This window comes from Globicephala melas, chromosome 17 (genome assembly GCF_963455315.2).
Source record: "Globicephala melas chromosome 17, mGloMel1.2, whole genome shotgun sequence".
Classification (NCBI taxonomy): Eukaryota; Metazoa; Chordata; class Mammalia; order Artiodactyla; family Delphinidae; genus Globicephala; species Globicephala melas.
The window spans coordinates 11,386,532-11,414,128 of record NC_083330.1 but is presented as its reverse complement, the minus strand read 5'-3'; the positions used below and the strand labels follow the sequence as shown (position 1 = coordinate 11,414,128).

The window sequence follows — 27,597 nt, the reverse complement described above, 5'->3', positions numbered from 1 at the left end:
CCTCTATCTAGCTCCAGAACCTTTTCAGTTCTCCAAAAGGAAACCCCATGCCCATTAAGCAGCCTCCCCATTCCTCCCTCTCCCCAGCCCCTGGCGAGCACTAATTAGATTTCTGTCTCTATGGTTTTGCCTGTTCTGGATATTTTATATAAATGGAGTCATACAATATTTAGCATTTTGTATCTTGCTTCTTTCACTTAGCATGTTTTAAGGTTCATTGGAATGGCCTTTCGAAGACTCAATAATCCGTCGTACCAACTGGGTGGCAATACCTCATGTAGCGAGGATAATATTCTCCGGGTTTTGGCGTATGTTCTAAATCTAAATGTATATCCATGATCCAGGAATCAAGGAGTGGGACTGGCAGTAGATCCTCTTACTTTTACCCCGGTGCAAAATTTTGCTTCCCATTCCTGCAACTTTGGGCTCTCCTGGTCCAGAGCCCAAAGAGGTCTTCGTTCTCAAAGAAGAATGTCTCCACCAGGGTACACAGCAAGAGTTCAATTAAACTGGAAGTTGAGACTGCCACTTGGCCATTTGGGGAGCCTTGTGCTACTTAACCAACATGCAAAGAAAGGGGTTACTCTACTGCCTGGGATGATTGACCCTGGCTACTAAGCAGATTTTGAGCTGCTGCTACACAATGGGAAAAGGGAGGAATATGGCTGGAATGCAGGAGAGTCCTTGGGGGTGCCTTTTACTACTTAGTATTCCAATGCTCCGTGTTATGACAGTGGAGAACTACAACCAAGAATACTTTTACTGATAGCAGTAGAACCTCTGCTGGCCCAGATCCTTTAGGAATGAAGGTTTGGGTCACTCCACAAGGCAAGTGGAGTGACCCATATCATTTTCAGCTGAGATGCTTGCTGAAGGCAAACGGGATATGAGACAGGTAATGGGAGCAAGAAAATAGTTATAAATAGTAATTATGATCATGTTTTCAGTTGCAGCTACAAGGACTATAACAGTTCTGAGCATTTTTCCTAATTTTGATATGAATTTATCTGTGTATTTATTTATTTTATCTTTATTACATCTGTGTATTTATTAACCAATTATTTTCTTTTACTCCTCTCTCATTCCCCTATGATGTGTTAATAGTGGGTAAACTTATATCTTAGTATATAAGTTACAGAATAGCCAAGGTATATACTGTGACTCGTCAAGAAGAGGAATTAACATCACTCAAAGACTCCATCCTCTTGGGGAAGGAGGGAGCTGTTTTGGGTTATATGAAAGAGAGTTGCATCATATGGACAGAGGCATGATTTTGCTATCGTCTTCATTTGAAAATTAAATACGATTAAAAGAGTGTGTATGGATGTCAAGTTGGCAAGTGTTGGACTAGGGTGGTTATGTTCTGACAGCTTAGCTAAGTTGGAACTACATTTCCCAGAATTCTCTTCCTTTTATAGTTTTGGTTATGGTTGGCCACAATAGAAATTTGCAAAAGAATTAAAAAGTGGAAGTGAAGCACCAGCCATTACACTTGAAAGGTCCCTGCAGGGTCCCAGGCACCACTGTGATTTTGCACATGATCCACTAGCTCTCCTCACTGGCAAGGGGGCAGCTCCTCCAGCTTCTCTGACCTCTGGAGGAGGAACATGTGTGGCAAATCAATCTTGCTCTCCCTCTGTCTCGCTCTCTCTCCCTGGCTCTGTATATACTTTATAGGTTCTGCTTTTCTGAAGAACCCTAGTACACTCTCCAATACAGTAAAGAACACTGAAAACAGCTGAAGTTCTGGTCTTGAGCAACCACCCGGTGTGGTGGAAATGCATGGCTCTGAAATCATACGGAACAGAGTTCAGTGGCACAAATGATTTATGGCTTCGAAACCTGATTCCCCATCTGTAGAGTTGGGATCAAGTTTTTACTTTTGCAGCTGTTGCACAGGGCTAAGTTAAACACTATATAGAATACCTATCACAGTTCACAGTGGGTGCATAGTAAATGTTAGCTCCCCTCTCTGCTGAGGGAGAGCTGAGTCTTGTTAAATGATTTCATCAAGTCTCTTAGATGTTATTAAATATGACAGAGTTACTTGGCATATACTGTCTGATATCACACCGATACTGCTTTCTGGGTGTTTAGATGAACACAGAATTCAGACATTATTTGAGGTAAGTTCTGCCATTTATCTGTGGAAGATCTAAGGCAAGTCATGTTTCCCTGAGCCTCCTTTCAATTTAGAAACTATTACCTCATGGGGTTTTTGTCAGATGTAAATACGAGGGAGAACTCAGCTTAATCACAAGTATACAGAGGATGCTCAAATCTGCTAGACGTCGTGGGAGTAATTAGGGTTTCAGAGATGACTTGGGTCAGCTGTTGGGAGACAGGCTGGGACCTGAGACCCTCTGCTGCAGTATTTACACCTGGACCAACAGCTCCTCAAGCAAGAGAATACAAAGAAACAATAAGGGACTAAAAATAAATGCATGCATACACAGCTGGGGCAAATTATGAACAACAAGATACAAAAAGACCAAAAACCCACCTGACACTTCTGAGGTGTCCGGAGCAAAAGCATGGTACTGTGCAGGATCCCTCCACACAACACCATCAAAGGGGTGGGTAGACTACCTAAGCCACCCCCCCAGCACGACCCCAGGATCCTCCCCTCCCTCACCCCATCTAAGGGACCAGCTCAGGACCTCCCCCCTCCCCCCGCCCGCCCAGTTAGCAAGGGAACCTGTTATTTGTTTTCACTCCCTCCTGCAGTAGCAAGAGGCCCAATAAAGCCTTGCTTGAGCTTCCCGTCTGGCCTCTTAGTAATGAGTACAAGAACCCCGGTTGGTAACAGTTGCGCTGAAGGGAAGCTTACCATCTAGTGAAGACAAAAATCCATGAAACCACATTGGAAGTGATATCCTTTTAATAGTAGAAAGCAGACAAGTAGAAAAATGCCCACGAGAAGGTAGAAAGTTTTAAGTGATATAAAAGAAACAGATGTCATGGAAAGACGATAAAAGGTCTTGTAGACGTCTGTTGATTTATGGGATCAACAGCACATGTTACCTGATCTCATCGGTACTGGCTATGCAGTACTTTCAGAGACCTGCCACCTTGCCAGTGGCTGGTCATAGCACAGAAGTGGAAGCTTGGGTGACCTGAAAGCAGAGCCAAATCAGTTTTGCCAGCAGGGGAAAGCTTGTTCAGGCTGATGTCCCAGAGGCTGGAATGTACTTGAAACAAAGGGTTGCAGCTGAAAAGCTTTGATGGTTTGGGAGGAAATGTAACAAAATGAACCTGCAGTTTACAAACCATGTCAAGAGTTATTTTCTCCTGCCTTCTACAAATCAAAGCCAAGAAACGAAAACACTTTTGGTAAAAGGGCATGCAGTCTCCTTTCCCGCTCTGGCTTCTCATTTTCATCCTCCCCTTCTCATATTTTCCAGTGCATACTCTCACTTCTTCTTTCTCAGTCTCGGTGTTCCCTCCCCCACCCCTCGCCCCCTCCCCACGCCCGCGCTCTCGGCTCCGCTCTTGGCCCCTCCGCCTGGGACGGCCCCGGGGCCGCACCTGCCAGGGGAGCGCCCAGCCCGACCCCGCCGGGGGACTGGCAGTGACGTAGCGGGGAGGACGGTGTCCGCGCGGCCCGCTGACGTCACTGCCGCAGCGGTCCCGAGCGAAGCCCAAGAATGGGAATTCGAGGAGGGAAACACGGCGGTGACCCCGCGGTCGCGGCTGAGCGCAGCGAGTGGGCCGCGTGCTTTGGGTTTTTGGAGCCGAAAAGCCGGAACCGCGCCTCTAGTGTAGGCTGAGCCCACCCCACACCCTCAGCGCGCCCGAACGCCAGAGTTTAGCGATAAGGGGAATGTCCCCAGACGGTGGGGCCTCGTGCGCACGCGCCTTGGCTGGGGGGCCTGCAAGACGAGGATTGGTGGGGGAGGAGGGCAGCGTGAAGCGGGAGAGGACTGTGACTGAGCTCCAAGGTGCGGCACAGGAGGAGGGCGGCTCAACCCCTCCGCTGCTAGCCGGTCTCCCTGGACGCTGCGGCGGCGCGGGGCCTGCGGCGCAGCGTCGTGACGTCACGGTGGCGGCGGCGGTGGTTGGCCCAGGGTCCGCGGCTGCAAAGTGTGAATTACGCCGGGCTCGCGCTGGCGGCGGAGTGAAGTCAGGCTCCGGGGGAGGGGAGGGGAGGGGCAGGACCGCGGCGGCGGCGGCCGGAGCTGGTGGCTGCACCCGAGCCCCGCGCGCCCTGAGTCTCGCCGCTGGCTCCAGCAGTCTTTTCTTGCACCGCTTTGCTCTGTCCTTGCTCCGCTCCTGCGCCGCTGGCCCCGGACCCTCTCCTCTCGGCCGAAGAGCCTGGCGGCGCCGGGGTTCCCCCGCCGACTTGGCTCGTGCTGCCCCCGCTTGCACCCCGGAGCCGGGAGCGCGCTGCTCTTCGTAACCGTCGCTGCGGCCGCCGCAGCGCCTTACCGCCGGCAACCCGGGTGGAGTGTTGGGGTGGGGGAGGCGTGAGCGCGGCTTCCCCGCCAGGGGTCGACGCCCGCCCGCCCTGCCCCCGCCTCGGCCCGGCGCCCCCGAGCCGCGGCCCCTTCCCAGCGCAGGGGCCGGCGGCCGCGGCAGGGCGGGCGCCGCGCGGGGGCAGGGCGGGCGTATTCAATGGAAGTATGTTACCAGCTGCCGGTGCTGCCCCTGGACAGGCCGGTCCCCCAGCACGTCCTCAGCCGCCGAGGGGCCATCAGCTTCAGCTCCAGCTCCGCGCTCTTCGGCTGCCCCAATCCCCGGCAGCTATCACAGGTAAGCGCCGCCGCCGCCACTGGGGGCCCACGCCTGGGGGCTTCTCTGTTGTTACCCCCCTCCCACCTGGCTTCACCTCCGCGACCCCTACTCCCCAGTCCTCGCCGTTCACCCCAGATCCACTACTGCCCATTGTTCGGGGATTCCTAGTCTGGCCCCTCGATTCGGGAGCCTTTTCCTTGACCCTCGGGGCTTCAGCCCCCCGGCCTGCTCAAGCCTGGACCCGGGTGGGCTCTGGGAGCCCTGCAGACCCTTCCCAGGCCCGCCCCCCTCCGTGCTCAGCGGCTTAAGACTCAGGAATGACTTCGTTTTCCTCCCTTTCTCGACGTCTCGGTCTGGAAGTTGGGACTCTCTTCGTCGGCGGTGGCCCTGGGCACACCTGGCCACCCTCACGCCCACACACCTGTGCTGGGTGCGCGCCTCGCCTCCCGCAGCTCCCGCGCGCCCTGCGGTGCTCGGACGGTCCTGCGGCCCTCCGAACAATAGGCCGATTCCCGGTTGCTCTTCTCCCCGACTCCTTCGATGATGTGAATGGACCCTAAGTGGTATCAGTCTCCAGAGTGCTTCCTCGAAGCTTCGGTTTTCGTAAAGTTGATAGCTAGGAACCAGTTTTGTTTTTAATTTGATAAGGAGGTTTTAAGAGAAAAACTACTGTTGGAGCACTCCCAGGAAGACTTTGTTTTGAATGGGCCAATACCGGTTGCTCCTGAGAATTTCGTGTTTTGTTTTTTTCTGTGGTGATGCTGTTGGCCCAGCTTCTACTTCTGGCTGATTTTGATTGCCGGATTTAAAATAGGGAGGTTAAAAAAATTTTGTTTTGTTTACATTTGAACTGAGTGAGTGCCTTCCATTTCTGCTGCCAGAACGTCACATGTTCACGATCACTTTTTAAATTACGTATATTTATTTTTCCTGTTGATTAATATTAGCGTCTTTTATGGGGGTATATGTTTTTCTCCTATTATATTGTAAATATCTTGAGCCCGGTCTGTATTTCTTTTGGGTTTTACTGGTAATGTGGATAGCACCCGATAGAGATTTACTTACAGTAGGTGTGTCCAGTAAATATTTGCCATTTGCTTCTTTGCCTAAATTGTTTGTAGAGAGAGAGCAGTAGCCTATATTTGGGTTTCTCTGTGAATTGTTTTTATTTAAAATCAGACTTCTTTAGCAGGACAAGGTGGTACGCTAATGAGGTCAGAGTCAACTTGTAAAGATTACTATAATATTAAGTGACATCTAAAAATAATGCTACATAATTACTTTTAAAGTTAGGTCCGTGATCTGCCTTTACAGTACTGCTTAAAGCATTTTCAGGTTCCACATTTAATACTGAAGAGATACTAATGCATTAAAAAGGTTTTTAATGGTAGTAACTTTTTCATTTCTTATATCAGCAGCACATGACTAATACCCATTTCCGGTTCAGTCTAAATAATCAAGGCAATCAGTACTCATTTGTAAAATTATAAAATGTGAATAAAGTTACTTGTGCTCCCCAAGGAGAAAATGAATGAGATGGGAGATTCCAAGGGAGTTAAAACAAGTAAGGCTGATGCCAGGGAGTTTACCTGATGTCTTAATTAATCCACAGAGACCAACTTTAAGCTCCATTCCTTCTTGACTCATTTCCTAGCCTTAGATTTAAATGGGTAATGGAATTTTAAAAATATGATTGGCAGATAAAGCAAATATTGTATAGCCACACCATACTTACTATTAAAACTTAAAAGAAATTTTTTGTACCCCAAAGTGAAGTGTATAGGAACTTCTGAAAACTTGGACAGAAGTTTTCCTGAACTAACACTTTTTTCAAATTAGCGGTGCACAGTATTAAAATGACAGTAAACTTACCATGATGCTGAATGGGTATATTTATCATTATCAAGACTTTGATTATCATTTAATACTAAAACATATGTCATAGTGATTTCTTTAGGGCCAGATGGGAATTTGTAATAGACTGAAAAAGAGATAGAAAATCTTGGAATCTTATTCAGAGCTGTATAAAGTAAATATTTGGTTAAATCAAAAGCTTTCTTTACCCTTGAATCTTCAGTTTCTAAGTCTTAAGTTAAAGGAATTATAAAAAGTTTGGGTGGTTTTGTAGTTTCATTTAAAAGACTTTAAGAAATCTGTTTTTCTTTTTCTTTTTTTTTTTCCTTAGGCACTAGTAGAACAGTTATTTATATTAGAGTACTTGTATTTTAAAATATGTTCTCAACTAGCAGTCTTTTCCATTTTCATTGTAATATGGGAGCCCAGTTCTTAGTAGGGACTTAGTAATATTGGTTGAATGAGTGAATGGCTAATGAAGTTTTAAGTTTTATCTCTGACTGAGCATCAGTTGAAAATAGGACATCAACGAAAGGACTTTCATCCAGGTAAAGCGGTAACTCTTTTATCCAAAACTTGGCTCTCCAGACTTTAACAGATTCAGGAAGTAAGCGAACACTCTGAGCGACCAAAGTAGATTTGGAGATCCTCTCAAAGCCAGTGTGTTTTAGGCAAAATTCTGACGAACTTGTTTTCCAAGTAGCAGCAGATTTGAAGGGGGATGGGAGGCTGCTAGAGTCAGGTTCATACTGATAGCAGCAAAAGTTGACAGCTGACGCACGCAAAGCTCGGGGTCAGAAGAAACGCTCTTCAAAGCCAAAAACTTTTAAAAAGGACATAAAGTTTGGCATCTTGAGTTATGTTTTTGACATTAGTCAAAATAACATTTAATGGAGTCTGTTTTTAAAAGTTGGAAGATTTGTGCTGTTTTTAAAAAAAAAAACCTCCATGCCGAACATTTTAAGTGTTGATGTTTAAATGGACAAGCCCGAGTTATCTGGAAGATTCATTTATGTGGAGCACCAAGTCTCCCAAGGATGCCAAGTAAATGAAGCATTAACTTTTTGTTTTAAATCAGGTCATGTACTACTTTCTCAAATGGTTAATACAATTTTTTTAATTATTTGAAAAATAAGGATAATAGAAGATGGTTGTTGATTGTTTTCACCATTTTGGGGATATCTGTTGTTGATAGTTGAGTATAAAAACATTTATCTTGCAAAATACGTTTCTTATTTGGAAAAAAATATTGTGAGAGCAGAAATTATCTTGTTCACCACTGTGGCCACAGTGCTTTGCATAGGTAGGTGCTTATTAAGCATGGAAGTTGAGCTAGTGTATTGATAGCATGCCAAAACACCGCACCTGGGATGATTTCAGTCAGATTTTCTATACACTGGAAACAAATCTTATTTGGGTTAGAAAGCTGAGGTTTAATTTTTAAAATTTAACATAAATCTATGATACGTATTATTATTGAACAAAATTTGGGGATCTAACATGTAAACATATGCTTTTAATACCATAATAATCTAAATTTGATTTCTGATTTAGCATCTGTATCTTTTTTTTTAAATAGATTTGATTTTTTAGAGCAGTTGTAGATTCACAGCACTATTGAGTGGAACACGCAGAGATTTCTCTCACCTGGAACATGCGTAGCTTCCCCATCATCAGTATCTCCTACATGAGCAGTACATGAACCTCCCTAACACATCAGTATCACCCAGAGTCCATAGTTTACCACAGGGTTCATTCTTGGTGTCTTTTTTTTTTTTAATCCAGAAGCTATTCCACAAATATTTACTGAACACCTCTGTGAACAAGGCTCCTTGTGTTAGGTGCTGAGAAAATGTAAAGAATTAGTAGTTTAAAAAAAAAATCACTTGTGAGCCTGCCAACCTAACCAAGTTTTTCTTTGAAGCATTGCCTTCCTTATTCATAAACATTTTTCACCTGTATTCACAGTCCACATCTCTGGTGTCTTTGGTAACGTTCTAAGAATATAACAAATTATCGAGGTCCTGTATGTGCCAGAACAGTTCAGAGCCCCTTGGATAAAAGTTGGTTGGTTTCTCCTTGAAAAAGCTTTTACAGGATTGTGGTGGGGAAAATGGTATGCTTATATATGACATAATTTTTGTACTGGGGTTATCAAGCTCTAATGAGACTACAAGAAGGTATACCTAAATTTCCTGGGTAAATCAGGGGAAGCCTCACGTGGTAGTTGAGCCTTAGGCTAAGGCCTGAAGGTTAAGAAGATGTTTCTCAGTAAATGGGTGCATGTAGGGGAGGAGGAGAGGGGAGGCGCAGGTAGCTATGTAGATCAAAAAGCACCATCAAAAGAAGTTTTTGCGATGATGGAAATGTTCTCTGCAGTACCTAAGATAATAGTCACTAGCCATATAGCTAGGTGAGCCCTTGAAATATGACTAGTTTTGACTGAGGGATTGAATTTTAAATACAGTTTTGTTTAAATAGCTCCATATGGCTAGTGGCTACTGTATTGGCAGAGCAGGTGTGTAGTGTGCTTAATGATGGTTAGTAGTGATGTCATGTTGATCTGTCCGTAGCACGTTCTCCGGATGCGGAACATGAGAGCTACTTTCAGGTTGTTGCTGTTGGCTGCAAAACTTCATTTAATACCTTCATGCAAATTTGATAAAGTCCTTAGAGTGGAAGCACTAGATTGGGTCGACAGGTAGGAAGGAATACTTTCTGGCTTTCTAGAATTCTCTTTTCTTTTACAGTGCAAAGATGAATGAGCATATCTCTTTCATCTCCAATCACATAGTATTAAATTGTAATACTTATATGTTAAATAACCATTTTATAAGTATTTTATAAACATTTATATAAACGTTTTACTGCTTCAGTAGATGTGCTGTGGTACACCGAGTTTGTTTTCACTTGCAGGAAGGGTGTACAGTTTCTCGACTGTTTTTTGTACATTTGCATTACCTCTTTTGTGACATTTCATTTGCATATCCTGTGCTTATTTATGGAGGCTCTTATATATCTAATATCAGTTTGTAAATTGCATCATTTCAAATATTGTTAGCATAGTTGTTGCCTTTTCACAAGCCTGCGTTCAGAAGCCAGTACAGGGGTTGTGTGAACAGTGGTGAACAGGGGAGTGATTCTGTTCCTGACACCTTCCTCCCTGCCCACTCCCAAGACACTCCTTTGGTTGGGACCTTGGTTTCATTTTTCTATTTTCAGAAATACTTCGTATTTTGATTTAAATTCAGTACTACCGTATTTTGGCTTATACTTCAGAACAAATATGTATTTATACTATATTTCAAAAACCATGCTCAAACATAATATTAATGTAAATTTATAGTGTATTTGGACTGCAGATTTGATTGTGGAGTAGGGTGTTCAAATTACTGGTTTATAAGTTGTCATCAGGAATACGTGTAGTCTGTGGGATGTGAATTGAGAGGTTTTAGACCTATGTCCAGATTTTGGTGCTTTGTTGCAATGCCTAGAGTTCTGTCAGTTGTACATACTGTCTACTCAAAAAAATTTTTTTAAACACAAATGTCCTGTGAGAGTTAAAATATTAAGCTCTTTGCAGGAGTTAGGAAGATTAGGGCGCCCACTTTGGGTGGAAAGGGAGAGGGATGTACTGTCCATTCTGTTCGAGGCAGTTTGATAAGACTTCTGCTAACACTTCAGTGTAAATTTCAACTCTTCCTTTCCCCTTCCCTCCTTCCCTCCCTTCCTCTCTTTATTCCTTTTTTCTTTTTTCAGAAAGGATTACAGCAGTTTTAAAGAATTGACTTCTTTTCTGGGGATGGTTATAGAGACAGGCTTGGAAGAAGAGAGCTGAAGAAAGAGAAACGACAGAGTTTAGCTTAACTCAGTTTTTGTCTGGGATCATTAATAGTCATAAAAACACCTAGGAAATTTAGATGATAAAGAACCCTCATTGCATGCAGATCTTCTTAATGAATTTAATTTTTTTCTTTTTCTGTACTAAAGACTGTGTGTATCACATTTGTTGTGTGGCTATAAAATCTTTCTAATTTTGTTAGAAGTCTCTTGACTCAATATCTTTAGTGGAAGTTTTTTGGACATTCTTACATTCCCTTTGGCCACTCCAGAAAACTTCAACAATTAATCTTTAATCTTCTAATTTAAAAACAACTCAAAATATTTTTTTCTGGCTACAGATTGCTCATATCTTATGATTATTTTGAATTGAGAGAAAATTAAGTGTATATTCTCTTCCATATTTAAATGGCCTGTTCTTGCCTGAAAATAAGGTAGACCGTTAATTTTTACATTGTTGCCAAATATGCCTTTCAAAAGGTTATTCACAAGTAAATGATACTTTTTGCATGGTTGCATTCAGGTGTAAGTGTTCATGCGGTCAGTATGTGGGGAAAGGAATAAAAGCTATATTTGTAGATGAGCCTTCTAAGCTTGTGGGGCTTCATTTTGGCTGCTGGCAGGAAGCCTTCTGAAGGGATCTATGCCGCTGATCCTGTGGCTGTCATCAGAGAATCTCTTGCTTATAATTTTGAGTAGGAATTTTGGATTATTGCTCCATGCCTCCACCTGCTGGTAGGGATGGCTCTTCGTTTTCTGAAGATGATGGCTAGAGGGAGGAGAGGGCAAAGGCAGGGCATAATTTGGGGAAGAAAAATTATTAATCAGATAACTAAATTTCGGCAAAACCTACTCTGTTTCTCGAAGTTTTGAGTAGACCAAACTCTAGCTCAGGACCATGTAAAGTACTTGGTAAACAGTGCTTCATAAAGATGCAGTAGTCTTGCTTCAATAATAATTATAATTATTGGTTTCCATTTATTGAGGACCTTCTACATGCCAGATACTGTAATTGATGTTTTTAATCTTTACAAAAGATTGCTTTATGAGATAATTGGCAGTACTCTCATTTTCACCAAGGAGTGAGTAAACTGAGCTTGGAGACATTAAATCCCACTTTTACCAAGAAGTAAGTAAACTGAGCTTACAGGCAAGTTAAATCGCTTGTCTGAGGCATCAGGCAAGGTCTTGGAGAAGAGCCTGTCATGTTCCACACTCTTACTTTCAAACTGGTCTCCCTCATTGGAGAAGGTGAGTAGAATATAGTTAGACTTTTAGGTTTACGGCTTATAGATTTTGTTGGTTCATGGATCTTGATAAAGAAAACAAATTTGATGATTTGAGACGATTATTTGAAATGATAACCTTCGCTCTGGTCTTTTCAAACCATATCTGGAATATTTTATTCTAGATGCCATGTTCTAGGAGGAGATGATTAAGCTAACTCAGACTCTGAAGATAGTGACCAGGGTCATGAGGTGATTTGAAAACTGTATCGTTTGACAGGTGACTGAAGAAATTGGAGACATTTAGTCTGGAGAAAAAAGACTCAGGTTTTGGGCCAGCGGGGGTGGGAATGGAGGTGGGGAATGCTTGGTGAGAGATGGTAGAGCATTGCTGTCTTCCAGTATTTGAAGGATTGCTGTGTGAATGAGAGGGAGGAGAAGAGGATTAATTTAGGTTTTGATTGGTTGTATGTTCTTGACTGCTATACCCTTTTCCTACTTTGTGAGGTCAGTTGCTAATACACAGGAAGAGATCCAAGCTTAAAGTTGTCACTTGTCCAAGGCCACACAACTAGGTACTGGAAATGGATTAAACTCTGGGTCATTCTGACCCTAAAGCCCATGCATTCTCTTCTACTTCCTCTTACTGCGTGGAAAAAGGATGTTACCTCAGAGGGTAGATAAGTACCAATAGGTAGAAACAATAGAAATAGAAAGGGAGATCTTGTGTTTAAGCACACTAGTAATAAAAGAAATGCAGGTTAAAAGAATGATACTGATTTTTGCTTTCAGATTGGCAAATTTAAAAAAAATAAGTGTATAGCTTGAAGATTATACTCACGTAATGCTGGTAGGAGTCTAATTGTTTTACGTTTTCTGAAAAGTAATTTGTCAATTGAATAAAATAATTAATACTTTTGCCTGATAATTTACTTTTGGGTATCTGTCCTGAGCAGATAACTAGAAATGTAGATGAAGATTAATGATCTTCAAGGATATTCATCATGTATTTATCACTGAAAAATTGAAAACAAATAATTTATAAATGGTTTACTATAGTATTTCTTATTGTGAGTATATGGTATTTATTTTTATATTGTGTGACCACTAAAATGCATTGAAGAATTTAAAGTATGTATAGTGTAAATACTTCACAAATGGCTAAATAAATTTTAGTATTTTCTACTATTTCTGTATTGTGTGCCCACTAAAATACTTGGAAGAATTTGAAGAATATTTAATTGCATGAAGAATTGCTTACAACATTAAGCTAGCAAACAAACAAAAAAAATCCTCAGGGTATTTACAGATTTATCCCGATTTTGTTTAAAAATAAATCACAAAATATATAGATATTCACATACTGTGCATGATTGCAGAAGGAAAAAAAGCCAATATATATCCCAAAATGCTAACAGAAGCCATCTGTGGATGCTGAAATTATAAGCAATTTTTAACTTTTTGTTTAGAATTTTGTGTAATTTTACGTGTTCTTCTTTTAACATGAATCTCCGTTTTAACTACAATAATCCTAGAAAAAGTCAAACAAGTTGTATTTGGGCCCAGATCTCTGACAGAGATGTCCAGAGAGGAAGTACACTGCCTCATGAGATTAAAAATTCCCGAAAGATACTTGGATGAGGTTCTTGTGAAGGGGTTTGACTTTTCTGGTTCTGTCTGACCTCATGATTCTATAATTCTTGGCGTAACTCAGCTGTATACATGACAGGTATTTTTGTATAGCTCTGATAATGATAAAGTAGCTTCACTCTCCATGGGAGATGTTGGGAAGTAAATTTAAGTATAGTTATTGTTTTAAAGGAGAGCTGTTTGATGATAGCGCGTGAAGAGATCTTGAACAGTGGCAGTGGTGGAAGGAATAGAGATAGGAGGTCAGGAGTTAGGTCCTCGGAACTGATTTGATTTGAGAGGTTAAAAACAAACAAACAGAAAACTTCACCTTTTAAATTTAGGAGACCAGGTAGATCATGAAGCTAGTAATAAAAATACAAAAGGAAGAAGAGGCAGGTTTTATTTTTTTTTCTTTTCCTCTTTTGTGTATGTGTGTGGAGGATTGGGGGAGGGTGGTGGAGTACATTATAAGTTTACTTTTTAAATATGTTGAGTTCAAGTGTCTGGGAGCCCTCCAGTTGGGATGTCCAGTAGGCAGTATCTTAGGACGAAGGTTAAGACTAATGACATATTTTGACTTCTACTACAAGGGTTTTCAAACATTTTTTGCTCACATATCCCTTTGAAAAACTAGGGGAGAAAACCCACAAAAAACTGGATACCTTCTTACATATCTAGAATTTTTCTTCCAAGTGTATTTGTAAATGATGTAGATTTTGGTGTATTATTTAAATCACAGTTTTAAATACATCCAGGGGAATTTTTAAAATTTGATATGCCCATCATCTGTTTTAATAAAATGTGAGCAAGCTCTTAATTTTAACAGAATCTTTACATTCCTTATTTTTCTTTTTGAACTCATTTCTGTTTGACAGTCTCTACATATTCTTATCCTAATGTATTCTTTTATATTTGAAAGCGTTTTATCAATCACAGTGTCATACTTTTCTACAACAAAAGTAAATTCATTCATTAATTTAGTAGATGGAAATAGAAAGTACTTAAGCAGCGTCACCCAGTTCTTCTGAGTTCTATGCAAAAACAGTTATAATTTAAAACATTTGAAATTTCCTGTGTCTGTAAGGCTGTGTCAGATATATTTTGGATTGAGTTACCAATACAATGATAACCAGTAGACAATCAAAACAACATGTGAGTTATTAAATTTAATAAGTATTAAATAGTAAAAATTTCATTGGAAATGCATTTTGTTTATTTTAAATCATTTAGAAATCTATTTTATCCATTTATAAGTATTATTAGAAAAGAGGTTCTGCACCGATTCTCTTCCTTTTTTACTTTAAAGTATTGAGAAATCTTGTCCACAAATTTAGTAGATGGTAATAAAAAGTGCTTTATTTTAGCAGTATCACCCATTCTTTTGAGTTGACAGCAAAGTGATCCACAATCAAAAATACTTTTAAGGCTTTCTCGAGTAGCAAATGGATTTGGTTCTCCTTCCATTTTCATGGAAATAGGAGCTGGTGACCATTTGATTTGAAAAAAAATTGATACCCAGTCTGGAGAGCAATTACCTTTTTCAGCATTAATATTTGAAACTCTCCTTTTGGCTCCTCAGCTGTTGTTAGGCCCCAGCTCCACAGTAAGTTTCAGGACTTGTAGAGATTTATGTAGGGCAGAAGAGGAGAGGTGAAAGGGGAGAGGAGGTAAATGAAAACTGACGTGTCAGTAGAATAGTTCTAGAAAATTGTACATATGGAAGTTGAAGACCTAGAAATCAATTCCCTTGAAACTTTCCATGCCCAGGTGCTCCTCAGGGTATGTATGCATGACCCAGTTTGTAGACCACTGTTTACTGTATTTCACCTTATTACCTTGTTGCTGTATTTTACTGTTCTCCATAGGCATACAGAAATAATACCTTACGCATCAGGTGCTTTTTTTTTTTCCTGATTTTGTTTGCTCATAATCCTGGATCTCCATACTTAATCATTTTAGGCCTTCTTTAGGAATGGAATCAGAATATTAATGCTTGAAAGAGACCTTATAAGTAATTTATCTTCAACAGTTTGAAGATTTGGTTGTCGAGACTCAGAAAGGTCAGAATTTCTCCAAGATCACACAATTAGAAAGTGGAAAAATTAAAGCTGTAAACTTAGTTCTTCCAACTTTTAATCTGTTGCTTTTCTCACTATACCCCTACTTCCTTATAAAAGGATTGATTTATAGGATTTCCATAAGTAGCAGTCTTTCTTTACTGAACATTATTCCTTTGAGTAGCATTTGCTGATAGACCAGTGATTATTTGAACAAGTTAAAGGACAAACACACTCAATTTTTAAAATGTCTGAGTTACTTCTGCTTAAAATATAGTCAGATAAAGCAAAACCATTACTGAAAGTGTATTGGGCCTGTTAGGAAGATATTTGTTAAAACGTGATTTATGTATAACTCAGCAGGAATAACCTTTTAAAAAGGAACACATATTTCACCTGTATTTTAAAAATTAACTTAAGAATAAAACTTTTTTTTCCACGTTAGGGAATAAAAGAATTTTAGCAAATAAAAGCATATTCTTGGTATACAAAGAGCTCACTCTCTAAACCTTTTATGTGTTTACTATGTATGAAAGGGTGAGTGGTAGAATTTTTTTTTTTTACTTCATTTTACTTTTTGCTTGAATTCTTCATAGTGCACGTATATTTTAAGAAAAACAATGAAGTTATTGTGAAAAGCGAACTTTTTTTTAAGAGCAGTTTTAGTTTCACAGTAAAATTAAGAGGAATGTCAAGAGATTTTCCATGTATCTCCTGTCCCTACACATGCTTAGCCTCCGCCATGATCAACTTCCCCCCCAACAAAGTGGTACACTTGTTACAATTGATGAACCTAAATTGATATAATCATGCAAATTCCATACTATGTATATACATTAGGGTTCACTCTTGGTGTTATACAGTCTGTGAGCTTGGACAAATGTATAATGAAATGTATCCATCAGTATAGTGTCATACAGAGAATTTTCACTACCCTAAAAATCCTCTGTGCTCCACCTAATTATCCCTACCCCTCAGTTCCCAACAACCACTGAACGTTTTTACTCTCTCTCTAGTTTTCCCTTCTCCAGAATGTCACATAATTGGATTCATACAGTCCTCTGCCTTCAGGATGGCATCTTTCACTTCGTAATGTGCATTTAAGGTTCCTCCTTGTTTTTTCATGGCTTGGTAACTCATTTCTTTTTAGCACTGAATACTATTTCATTGTCTGGATGTATCACAGTTTATTTATCCATTCATCTACTGAAGGACATCTTAACTGGCTTCCAGGTTTTGGCACCGTGAATAATGCTGCTACAAACATCTGCTGGATTTTTGTGTGGACATAAGTTTTCAACTCCTTTGGGTAAATACCAAAGGAGTGTGATTGTAGGATCATATGGGTAAAAGTATATTTAGTTTTGTAAGAAAACACCAAACTATCTTCAAAGTGGCTGTACCTCTTTGCGTTCCCACCAGCAGTGAATGAAAATTCCTGTTGTTCCACATCATCACCAACATTTAGTATTCTCAGTGGTCTGGATTTTAGCCATTCTAATAAGTGTGTAGTGATAGCTCATTGTTTTAATTTGCATTTCCCTGATGACATCTTTTCACATGCTTTTTGCTATCTGTATACCTTCTTCAGTGAAGTGTCTCTTAAAGGTCTTTGGCCCATTTTTAATTGAGTTGTTTTCTTATTGTTGAATTTTAAGAGTTCTTTATATATTTTGGATAATAGGCCTTTATTAGATGTCTCCTTTGCAAATATTTTCTCCCAGTGCATGTCTTGTCTTCTCATTCTCTTGACATTGTCTTTTGTAGAGCAGAAGTTTCAGCTTATCAGTTTCAATTTTTTTTTTTTTTTGGTGGACTGTGTCTTTGGTGCTGTATCTAAAAAGTCATCACCATACCCAAGGTCATCTAGATTTTTTCCTGTGTTTTCTTCTAAGAGTTCTATAGTTTCGTATTTTATATTCAGGTCTATGATTCGTTTTGGGTTAATTTTTAAAAATTTATTGGAGTATAGTTGTTTTTCAGTGTTGTGTTAGTTTCACCTGTACACCAAAGTGAATCAGCTATACGTGTACACATATCTCCTCTTTTTTGAGTTTCCTTCCCATTTAGGTCACCACAGAGCATCAAATAGAGTTCCCTGAGCTATACAGTAGGTTCTTATTAGTTATCTACGTTTTGGGTTAATTTTTGTGAAGAGTGTAAAGTCTGTATCTAGATTCATTTTCGCATGAGGATGTCCTGTTGTTCCAGCACCATTTGTTAAAGAGACTATCTTTGCTCCAGACTATCTTTGTTCTGTTGTCAAAGATCAATTAACTGTACTTCTGTGGCTCTATTTCTGGGCTCTCCATTCTGTTCCATTGATCCATTTGTCTGTTCTTTCATCAGTACCACACTCTCTAGATTATTGTAGCTTCATAGTAAGTCTGGAAGTCGGGTAGTGTTAGCCCTCTGACTTTGGTCTTCTTCTTCAATATTGAGTTGGCTATTCTCAGATTTTTGCCTCTCCATATAAACTTTAGGATCAGTTTGTTGATATCCCCCAAGATAACTTGCTGGGGGAATTTCCTGGCAGTCCAGTGGTTAGGACTCTGTGTTCTCACTGCTGAGGGCCTGGGTTTGATTCCTGGTTGGGGAACTAAGATCCCACATGCCTCATGGCGCAGCCCCCCCACCCCCCCAAAAAAAAGATAACTTGCTGGGATTTTTGATTGGGATTCCATTGAATCTGTAGATCATGTTGTGAAGAACTGACATTTTGACAATATTGAGTCTTCCTATCCATGAACGTGGAATGTCTCTCCATTTATTTAGTTGTTAGATTTGTTTCATCCAAGTTTTGTAGTTTTCCTCCTATATATCTTGTACACATTTATACCTAAATATTTCATTTTGTGGGGTGCTAATGTAAATGGAATTGTGTTTTTAATTTTAAATTGCAGTTGTTCATTGCTGGTATATGGGAAAGCGATTGACTTTGTATATTACCCTTGTACCCAGCAACCTAGCTGTAATAACTCATTAGTTCCAGGAGGTTTTTTGTCTGTTTTTTTCCGATTTTTCTACATAAATGATCATGCGATCTGTGAACAAAGAGAGTTTTATGTCTTCCTTTCTAATCGATATACCTTTTATTTCCTTTTATTGTCTTATTGCATTAGCAAGGATTTCCAATATGATGTTGAAAAGGAGTGGTGAGTGGCCTTAGTCCTTGAAGGATTCTTTACTTTTAACAGGGCAATGTAATAATATCTATAGGAAAAAAATTAAGACTACTCAGCAGAAGGTTAGCAGAAGACTCACTCAGTTCCAGGAAGAAATACAAATGTAGGAAAACAGGTTCAGCTTTGCTAGTAATAAAGGAAATGCAAAATAAAATAAATTTTAAAAATTTGGGGGGTGGGGAAACATTTTCTTACTGGCAAAGACTGGCAAAACCCAATCTTAGCAGGGTGTGAGAAAACGGTCTTTTTTTTTGTTTTTTTGTTTGTTTTAATTAATTTATTTATTTAATTTTGGCTGCATTGTGTCTTCCTTGCTGCACACTGGCTTTCTCTAGTTGCGGTGAGCGGGGGCTACTTTTCGTTGTGGTGCCTGGGCTTCTCCTTGCAGTGGCTTTTCTTGTTGCGGAGCGCAGGCTCTAGGCACGTGGGCTTCAGTAGTTGTGGCACTTGGGCTCAGTAGTTGTGGCTCACGGGCTCTAGAGCGCAGGCTCAGTAGTTGTGGCTCATGGCTTAGTTGCTCAGCGGCATGTGGGATCTTCTCGAACCTGGGCTAGAACCCGTGTCTTCTGCATTGGCAGGCAGATTCCCAGCCACTGTGCCACCCAGGGAAGTCCCGAAAATAGGTATTCTTATAAATGGAGCTGGGAGCATCATTTGGTTCAATCTTTTGGGAATACAGTAGGTCTTTACAAATCAAAATTTTAAATGTGAATATTACCCTTTCTGCAGTCCTGTAATTTATCCAAAGGGACAGTTAGAACAATTTGCTAAGATACATGTGCATAGATTTTTGGCAACAATTTGCAGTATTGATATTGATGGGTGTTTAGGTTATTTCAGTGCTCATCATTGGATATTGTTAAAATATGGTGTTTTAATTCAGCGTAAAAGTCTATATCCAGTAAAATGATGCCACAGATCCATATTTGTCTTGGAAAGGTATACGTAACAGTTTGAATGGGGAAAATTTTAGCTGAAAAGTGGCATGTATATATTAGCCTGTTGATTTAACTTTCTATGTAATATCTGCATTTGTCAATAAAAACATGGAGGATATTGTATACACCAGTATATGAATGCATACAAGTCTGGAAGGTCCCTCAGCAAAATGTTAACAGTGGCTATCTTTGGGTACTGGGGTTTCTGGTAACTTTTACTATTTTTGTACTTTTGTGGTTTGTTGTATTTTTTTTTTTTTGTAATCAGAGAAATCAGTTTTTTTAAAAAAACAACATTAAAAAGTAACACGCTGTCAGGTGGAATATCATTTAAGTAGAAATAAAGTTATGAAGAAACTTAGGTCTAGTTAGAAAATAATTTATTATAGGATGGTCAGAAACGAGTTATTCACTGGCACATCGTAGGTATTCAGAGTGGTTTATTAAAATGGAATTATAGTGGGGGAATGATGTATGGAGGAATGCACTGCTTTTTTTTTTTTTTTTTGGCAGTATGTGGGCTTCTCATTGTTGTGGCCTCTCCCGTTGCGGAGCACAGGCTCCGGACGTGCAGGCTCAGCGGCCATGGCTCACGGGCCCAGCCGCTCCGCGGCATGTGGGATCTTCCCGGACCGGGGCATGAACCCGTGTCCCCTGCACCGGCAGGTGGACTCTCAACCACTGCGCCACCAGGGAAGCCCTGCACTGCATTTTTAATGGAAAAATGAAGTGAGTTTGGAGGCAGATAGTTTACAAAAAATATTATGCCTATTTCAGAGCTGAGAAGGTAAGCTTTCTGCTATAATATTTATGACCTGGAATCATAGAACATCAATGTTAGAAGAGTCTGTGGAAGTCAGCCCCCTCAACATCCAGATAAGTAAACTGAAACCAAGGAGGTTAAAGGACACACCGGGCAATCCAGAAGTCTCTTCTGTTGAACATCGTGATTTTGGCTGCTCAGTTTTTGCTTGAACATTTTTGGAATGAGAAGATTACCACTTTATAAGGCAGTCCATTTTGGTGTTGAAAGGTGTAATGGGTTGAATAGTGTCCACCAAAAATTCATGTCTACTTGGAACCTCAGAATGTGACCTTATTTGGAATGAGGATCTTTGCAAATGCAATCAAGATGAGGTCATATGGGTTAGGGCAAGCCCTAAGTCCAGTGACTGAAGTCTGTCTAAGCAGAGGAGAGGACACACAGAGCCTCTGACATACACACAAGAAAGAAGGCCATTTGAAGAGGGAGCAGAGATTGGAGCGATGCAGCTACAAGCCAGGAACTCCAAAGATTGCAGGGATACACCAGAAACTACTGAGATGCAAGGGAGGATTCTTCCCTAACACCTTCATTCCGAGGCAGCACAGCCCTGCCGACACCTTGATTTTGGACTTCTGGCCTCCAGAACTGAGAGAGAATAATCTGTTGTTTTAAGCCACCCAGCTGGTGGTACTTTGTTACAGCAGCCCTAGGAAACTAATACAAATGGGTTTGAATATTTTAAATGTGTTTGTTCGCTCTTGCAGTCAGCAGATGTTTACGGAGCACTCTTTACGTGCCAGGCACTTGGCTAGGTATATCAGAGATAAGTGAGACGTGCTTCCTGCCTCCATTCCTAGAGTGTGTCCATCAGGAAGGACAGCCATGTAAGTACGTGACTGCAGTACTGGACTAGGATTGTGTGTGGAGTTCAGTGGTGGCACAGTGGAGCTGGGAGAACCAGGGACGGTTTTACAGGAGACCTTTATGGTGGGTTTGAACGAAAGAGCTGAAATCAACCTCTGTGGGAATTCTGCTTGATTCTGCCACCGCTAGTGCTATCACTCCTACCTAGTTCAAGGTATGTAGCATGCTGTTACTAGAATTCTCTCACCACAGATCAGTCGAAGTAATTTTTATTGTTATTTTCTTATTTTGCCTGCACTGCATGGCTTGCGGGATCTCAGTTCCCTGACCAGGGATTGAACCTGGGCCTCTGCAGTGAAAGTGCCGAATCCTAACCACTAGACCATCAGGGAACTCCCCGAAGTAATTTTTAAAATGCAACCAGATCGGGCTTCCCTGGTGGCGCAGTGGTTGGGAGTCCGCCTGCCGATGCAGGGGACGCAGGTTCGTGCCCCGGTCCGGGAGGATCGCACATGCCGCGGAGCGGCTGGGCCCGTGAGCCATGGCCGCTGAGCCTGCGCGTCCGGAGCCTGTGCTCCGCAACGGGAGAGGCCGCAACAGTGAGAGGCCCGCGTACCGCAAAAAAAGAAAAAAAAAAATGCAACCAGATCATGCTTCTCTACTGAAAACATCAATGGGTTCTTATCACAATGAAAATAAAATCCAAACTCCTTTTCATCATACAGCCCCATAAAATCTGATCCCTCCTAACTTCAGTCGCATCTCCTTATACAGTGGTCTTCTTGCTGTCTGTGAACACTGTCAGGTTTGTTCCCATCTTGGACTTTGCACCTGCTCTGCCCTCAGACCCAGGATCTTCCGTGGCTCCTCTTCCTTCAAGTCTCGGCTCCCTCTTTGCAGAGGAGCCTTCCCTGACCACCCTATTTAAAAGCCCCCCTCCCCCATCTATCTATTACCTTGTTTTATTTACAGCACATACCACTAACTGGATTTGTCTATTTCTGCCTCGCTTCCAGCCTGCATCCCTGCCACCATAGAATGTGTGGTCTGGAAGCAGGGATCTTGTTTATACTGTTCGCTGCTTATACTGTTCACTGCTGTGTCCCTAGTGTACAACACATAGGAAGTGTTAAGTACAGAAGAAAGAAGAAAAACTTACTCTTTTAGTCTCACGCTTATCATGTCAGATCATATGTCAGCATGACTCTCTTTGGGATGAATCCCAAACTGTATTCTTATAATTTCATTTTATAGTCCCAGCCTATTCCCTCCCCCCGAAAATTGCACCTTCATCTTCATATCCTTTCTGAGCTGCCCTCTGTGGTATTGGAGCTATCTTAATTTCTAAAATCGTGTAATCTTATTTAAGGATGCATTGAGTTTAGAAAAGTTGCCCAAAGTAACACAGCTGTGAATGGTGTTGCTAGGATTTGAACTTAGATCTCTCCCTGACTAGAGCGCCTTTCTGGTTGTTCTCCTATGGGGGTTTTGGTGAGTGGGAGGTAAAAATCCAGAATTAAAATAGGAGCCTTGTCCATTTGGACTAGAAATAGCAAACACTTATTATTTGTTTCTATAAAAAGAGCTCCACGATATTTGTTGAAAGGAATTCTAAAAAGTAACTTTAATTTTTTTTCGACTAAAGTTAATTTGCTTGTTAATAAAGAAGAAAGTAAACATCATCAGTAGTCTACCACCCAGAGACAGCTGCTGTTAACATTTTAGAACATTTTTATCCAATATTTTTCTGTGCAGAAATAATGTTATGTCATTTTCCTACATAAATCTTTCTCTGAATTTTGAAATAATTTCCTAATGTAATTATTAGATCAAAGCATATTGCCAAATTTTTTTCCAGAAAGGTGACCCCAATTTTCATTTCCGTGAGCAGCACATGAGTGCCTTTTCATACCTTTTCAACATTCTTGCTTTCCACTTCTTGGATTTTTCTTGATATTAAACTTGGAATATATGTTTATTAGTTACCTACTAACTATCCTGGAATTGTCTATATCCATTGCCTATTTTTCTATTGGCAGATTAGTATATTTTAAATCAGTTTTTAAATTTTACATTGATAATGAAAATGTTGTCATATTTGTGGCAAACTTCCACCTTTTTGACTTATTTTTATTTTTTTAAAATTTATTTATTTTTGGCTGCATTGGGTCTTCATTGCTGTGCGCGGGCTTTCTCTAGTTGTGGTGAGCAGGGGCTACTCTTTGTTGCGGTGCGTGGGCTTCTCATTGCGGTGGCTTCTCCTGTTGTGGAGCACGGGCTCTAGGCGCACGGGCTTCAGTAGTTGTGGCATGTAGGCTCAGTAGTTGTGGCTTGTGGGCTCTAGAGCGCAGGCTCAGTAGTTTTGGCTTAGCTGCTCTGCGGTATGTGGGATTCTCCTGGACCAGGGCTCGAACCCATGTCCCCTGCATTGGCAGGCAGATTCCTAACCTCTGTGGACCACCAGGGAAGTCCCTTGACTTATTTTTAATAAAATGATGTTCTACCTGTACTGCTAAGCCTTTATCTAGTAAGTCTTATCTCTTTAATGATGTAATCATCAGAGGGAATTTTTGTTAATAAAAGTTTTCAGCATTTTAAATTCTTCCACACAAACTTTTTGTCTTCAGCGTACTAATTTGATAAAGATCTTTTTCATTTTAATAAGTTGTATGGATTAATTGTCAATAACAAATTATAGGTAATTATCTCTTTGTATTTTAAATATATTGTAAAAGGAAGGTGACATAAGTACTTTTCCAGAATAGAACCAAGAATGTGAAATTGGAGGAAAAATTTTATGCTTGGAAAATATATTGAAAATGAATGACTTGAGAACTTCTGAATGTACTTTCTAAGCATTCTCACCACTAAAGCAATTGGCATGTAACCTATCCCCCTCCTGCAAACATTTTTAATTTTGTGATAGTAGCTCAAATTTTGTACTAAGAAAAATGGAATGTAGGACCCATTTTACATGGCTTTTCTAAAATCTCTAAAATTTTAGAGAGAATTTATGTCTTACAAACATTTAAGAGGATTTTTAATGGCTTATAACATTAACATAAAAGAGGACAATTTGAAGATAAAAGCAAAAACATAGATTACCTGCAGTGTATAGAACCAACATTTTCATTTTTCTTTCATCACAGTGAAAATACTCCAAAATCATTTTCAGAGAAAAACTTTCCAGAAGTGACTTCAAGAATTTTTTGTGGTTGGCCTCAGTTCATTTCCATTTGAGGTGTAGTTTTAATAACTTTTTCAAGGCTTTCCACATTTATTTCCCCATCAGTGGTGTTTTTTAATTTCCTTTTTGTCGTTTTTTTGTTTGGTTGGTTAAGTCTCTTAGAGCAGGATTCAAGAGGGCTGCGCAAGAAAAGCCATTGAAGATGTAAAAATAAAATTTTAGAATGTTTATTTTTAACCTTATTGTTTCAGATCCTAATTTTATTTATGTTACATGGAGTACATAAAATTATATGTATCTAATTCATAAATAAATGCATTCCAAGTTTGGAGACTACTATCAGAGAATCTGTTGATTGTAATGTATTTCTCACACGCACGTGTGTGCATGCACACACTCACACACACACACAGGTCATGCAGGAACATACACAACATTTCAAAGGGTTCTTGGAGTCCGTCCATCATACCTCTAGAATACTCGCATTCCTGTTTAACCATAACCTGCCTTGCCTCCTGAGTGCACTTAGCCGCAGCTCTTTGTCTACTGATTTATTTAATTTTTAAAATTTTTTCCTTAAAGACAGTTTCATGAGGTCCATGGTATTTGGATTATAGAAATTTGCTAGGCAAACAGATTTTTTTTTTTTGGCGGTACGCGGATCTCTCACTGTTGTAGCCTCTCCCATTGCGGAGCACAGGCTCCGGACGCGCAGGCTCAGCAGCCATGGCTCACGGGCCCAGCCGCCCCACGGCATGTGGGATCCTCCCGGACCGGGGAACGAACCCGTGTCCCCTGCATCGGCAGGTGGACTCTCAACCACTGTGCCACCAGGGAAGCCCTAATTTATTTAATTTTATTAACCAACTCTGATTTCCATCCTTAAGGTTCCAGCCGAGGGTTAACTCTTAGAAGAGCCACCTTGTGTACCTATCTGTCCTGATTTCAGTTTGGTTAAACTATGAGCTCCTTAAGAGTGGTCACTGTTTATTTAGCTCTGTTCAGCCCAGTGCTTCATACAAAGTAGATATTTAGCAAATGAAAAGAGTGCGTCAAACCTTTATAAAGTCCTGTCAGTGACCCATCCTACAGAGTCCAGCTTCCTGCTCTCCCCACACTCCCTCCTATTTCCCCTTTACCACGATGCCACCTCATACGCTGCTGCGGCAACAGTCATTTCTGTCTTAAAGGGTCTTATGCCATCTCAAGGTGGCCGCTCATAATTCTTTGACGACTGAAGGATTTCTGGAAGGCCTCAAAGTGGTAGTAGTATTCAGATCCCCTCATATAAAGCTGGTAAATGACATGGTCAGGATCAGGGATAGGCTTTCAACCTTGAGGACTTTATAAAAGGTCTCTAGGACTTCCCTCGTGGTGCAGTGGTTAAGAGTCTGCCTGTTAATGCAGGGGACACGGGTTCGAGCCCTGGTCTGGGAAGATCCCACATGCCACGGAGCAGCTAAGCCTGTGTGCCACAACTACTGAACCTGTGCTGTAGAGCCCGTGAGCCACAACTACTGAAGCCCACATGCCTAGAGCCCGTGCTCCACAACAAGAGAAGCCATGGAAATGAGAAGCCCGCGCACCACAACAAAGAGTAGCCCCCGCTCACTGCAATTAGAGAAAGCCAGCGCGTAGCAACAAAGACCCAACACAGCCAATAAATAAAATAAATTACCAAAAAAAAGTATCTGGATTTCTCCTGGGACTTTGGTTGTCTTAATGGATTATAGACCCTTGTTGAGTAACCAGGTGATGACTATAGGTAGCCCTTTTCTTCAGTACGCTGTGGGATGTAGCCCCAGGTCAACACACCCTCTTTATTTTTTTTTTTAAATAAATTTATTTGTTTTTGGCTGCGTTGGGTCTTCGTTGCTGCGCGTGGGCTTCCTCTAGTTGCGGCGAGCGGGGGCTACTCTTCATTCCGGTGAGCGGGCTTCTCATTGCGGTGGCTTCTCTTGTTGCGGAGCACAGGCTCCAGGTGCACGGGCTTCAGTAGTTGTGGCTCACGGGCCCAGTTGCTCCACGGCATGTGCGATCTTCCCAGACCAGGGCCCGAACCCCTGTACCCTGCATTGGCAGGCGGATTCCCAACCACTGCGCCACCAGGGAAGCCCACCCTCTTTATTCTTTAGCATATAAGTGTGTAACTGGAGAACGCTTAGCCAAAAGAAAATGGTTATAAAATTTTTCTTGATAGAAACTAGACTGGTTGGTTCAGGTATAACAACCAGTGATGCCCAATAGGAATACAGTGTGAGCCATGTATGTCGTTTAAAACTTTCCTGTAGCCACATTTAAAACAGTAAAATGAAACAGGTGAAATTAGTTTTAATGTATGTTATTTAACCAACTCTATCCTAAACATTATTAATTTAACATGTAATCAATACAAAAAAGATGTTAGTGGTAAATTTTATGTATTTTTGGAGCACACATCTCGGTTCTGACCAGCACCATTTCAAGCACTCCGTAGCCACAGTGGCTACTGACTCACTGGACAGCGTGGCTCTAGAAATAATGATATTTTATAGTACATCTTGTTAGAGGGTGTCAAGGCCACCTCTTTTTTCTATAAATAGACACATTTGTTGTTACATTTTATGGGGTTCTGTACATTTCCCTTATTCAAACCTTGTTTACTTATTAGGCTTGGAAATACCAAGATACCAGTATAAGTTAGCTGCATTTTTAGAGAGATTGTATATAGTAATCCCCCCCCCTTGTCTGCGGGGAGTATGTCCCAAGACCCACAGGAGATGCCTGAAACTGTGGATGGTACCAAACCCTGTACATACTCTGTTTTTCCTGTACACACATGTGATAAAGTTTAACTTAAAAATTAGGCACAGTGGGCTTCCCTGGTGGCGCAGTGGTTGAGAATCTGCCTGCTAATGCAGGGGACACGGGTTCGAGCCCTGGTCTGGGAGGATCCCACATGCCGCAGAGCAACTAGGCCTGTGAGCCACAGCTACTGAGCCTGCGCGTCTGGAGCCTGTGCTCCGCAACAACAGAGGCTGCGATAGTGAGAGGCCCGCGCACCACGATGAAGAGTGGCCCCCGCTTGCCACAACTAGAGAAAGCCCTCGCACAGAAACGAAGACCCAACACAGCCATAAATAAATAAATTTTAAAAAATATTAGGCACAGTAAGAGATTAACAACAATAATAAAATAGAACAATTACAGAACAATTATGTAGAACAATTATAATAGAACAATTATAATAATACACTGTAGTAAAAGTTAAGTGGATGTATCTCTCTCAAAATCTTAGTGTACAAATCTAATGCCTTTTCCATCTTAACTAAGCA

At 41.0% G+C, this 27,597-nt stretch overlaps 1 protein-coding gene and 1 non-coding gene across 2 annotated transcripts in view; one reads left to right on the top strand and one right to left on the bottom strand.

Moving 5' to 3' along the window:
• The first annotated feature begins 4,596 nt into the window (after positions 1 to 4,596).
• PDE7A (phosphodiesterase 7A) overlaps positions 4,597 to 27,597 on the top strand; it is a 113,889-nt gene continuing 90,888 nt past the window's right edge. The window contains exon 1 of the mRNA XM_060287605.2: positions 4,597 to 4,752. Within this exon, the coding sequence (XP_060143588.1) occupies positions 4,615 to 4,752 (138 nt within the window). The 5' untranslated portion in view covers positions 4,597 to 4,614. The remainder of the gene's footprint in view (positions 4,753 to 27,597) is intronic.
• On the bottom strand, positions 21,417 to 21,488 carry TRNAE-UUC (transfer RNA glutamic acid (anticodon UUC)). Its single transcript has one exon. It is a non-coding gene; the product is annotated as a tRNA-Glu (tRNA).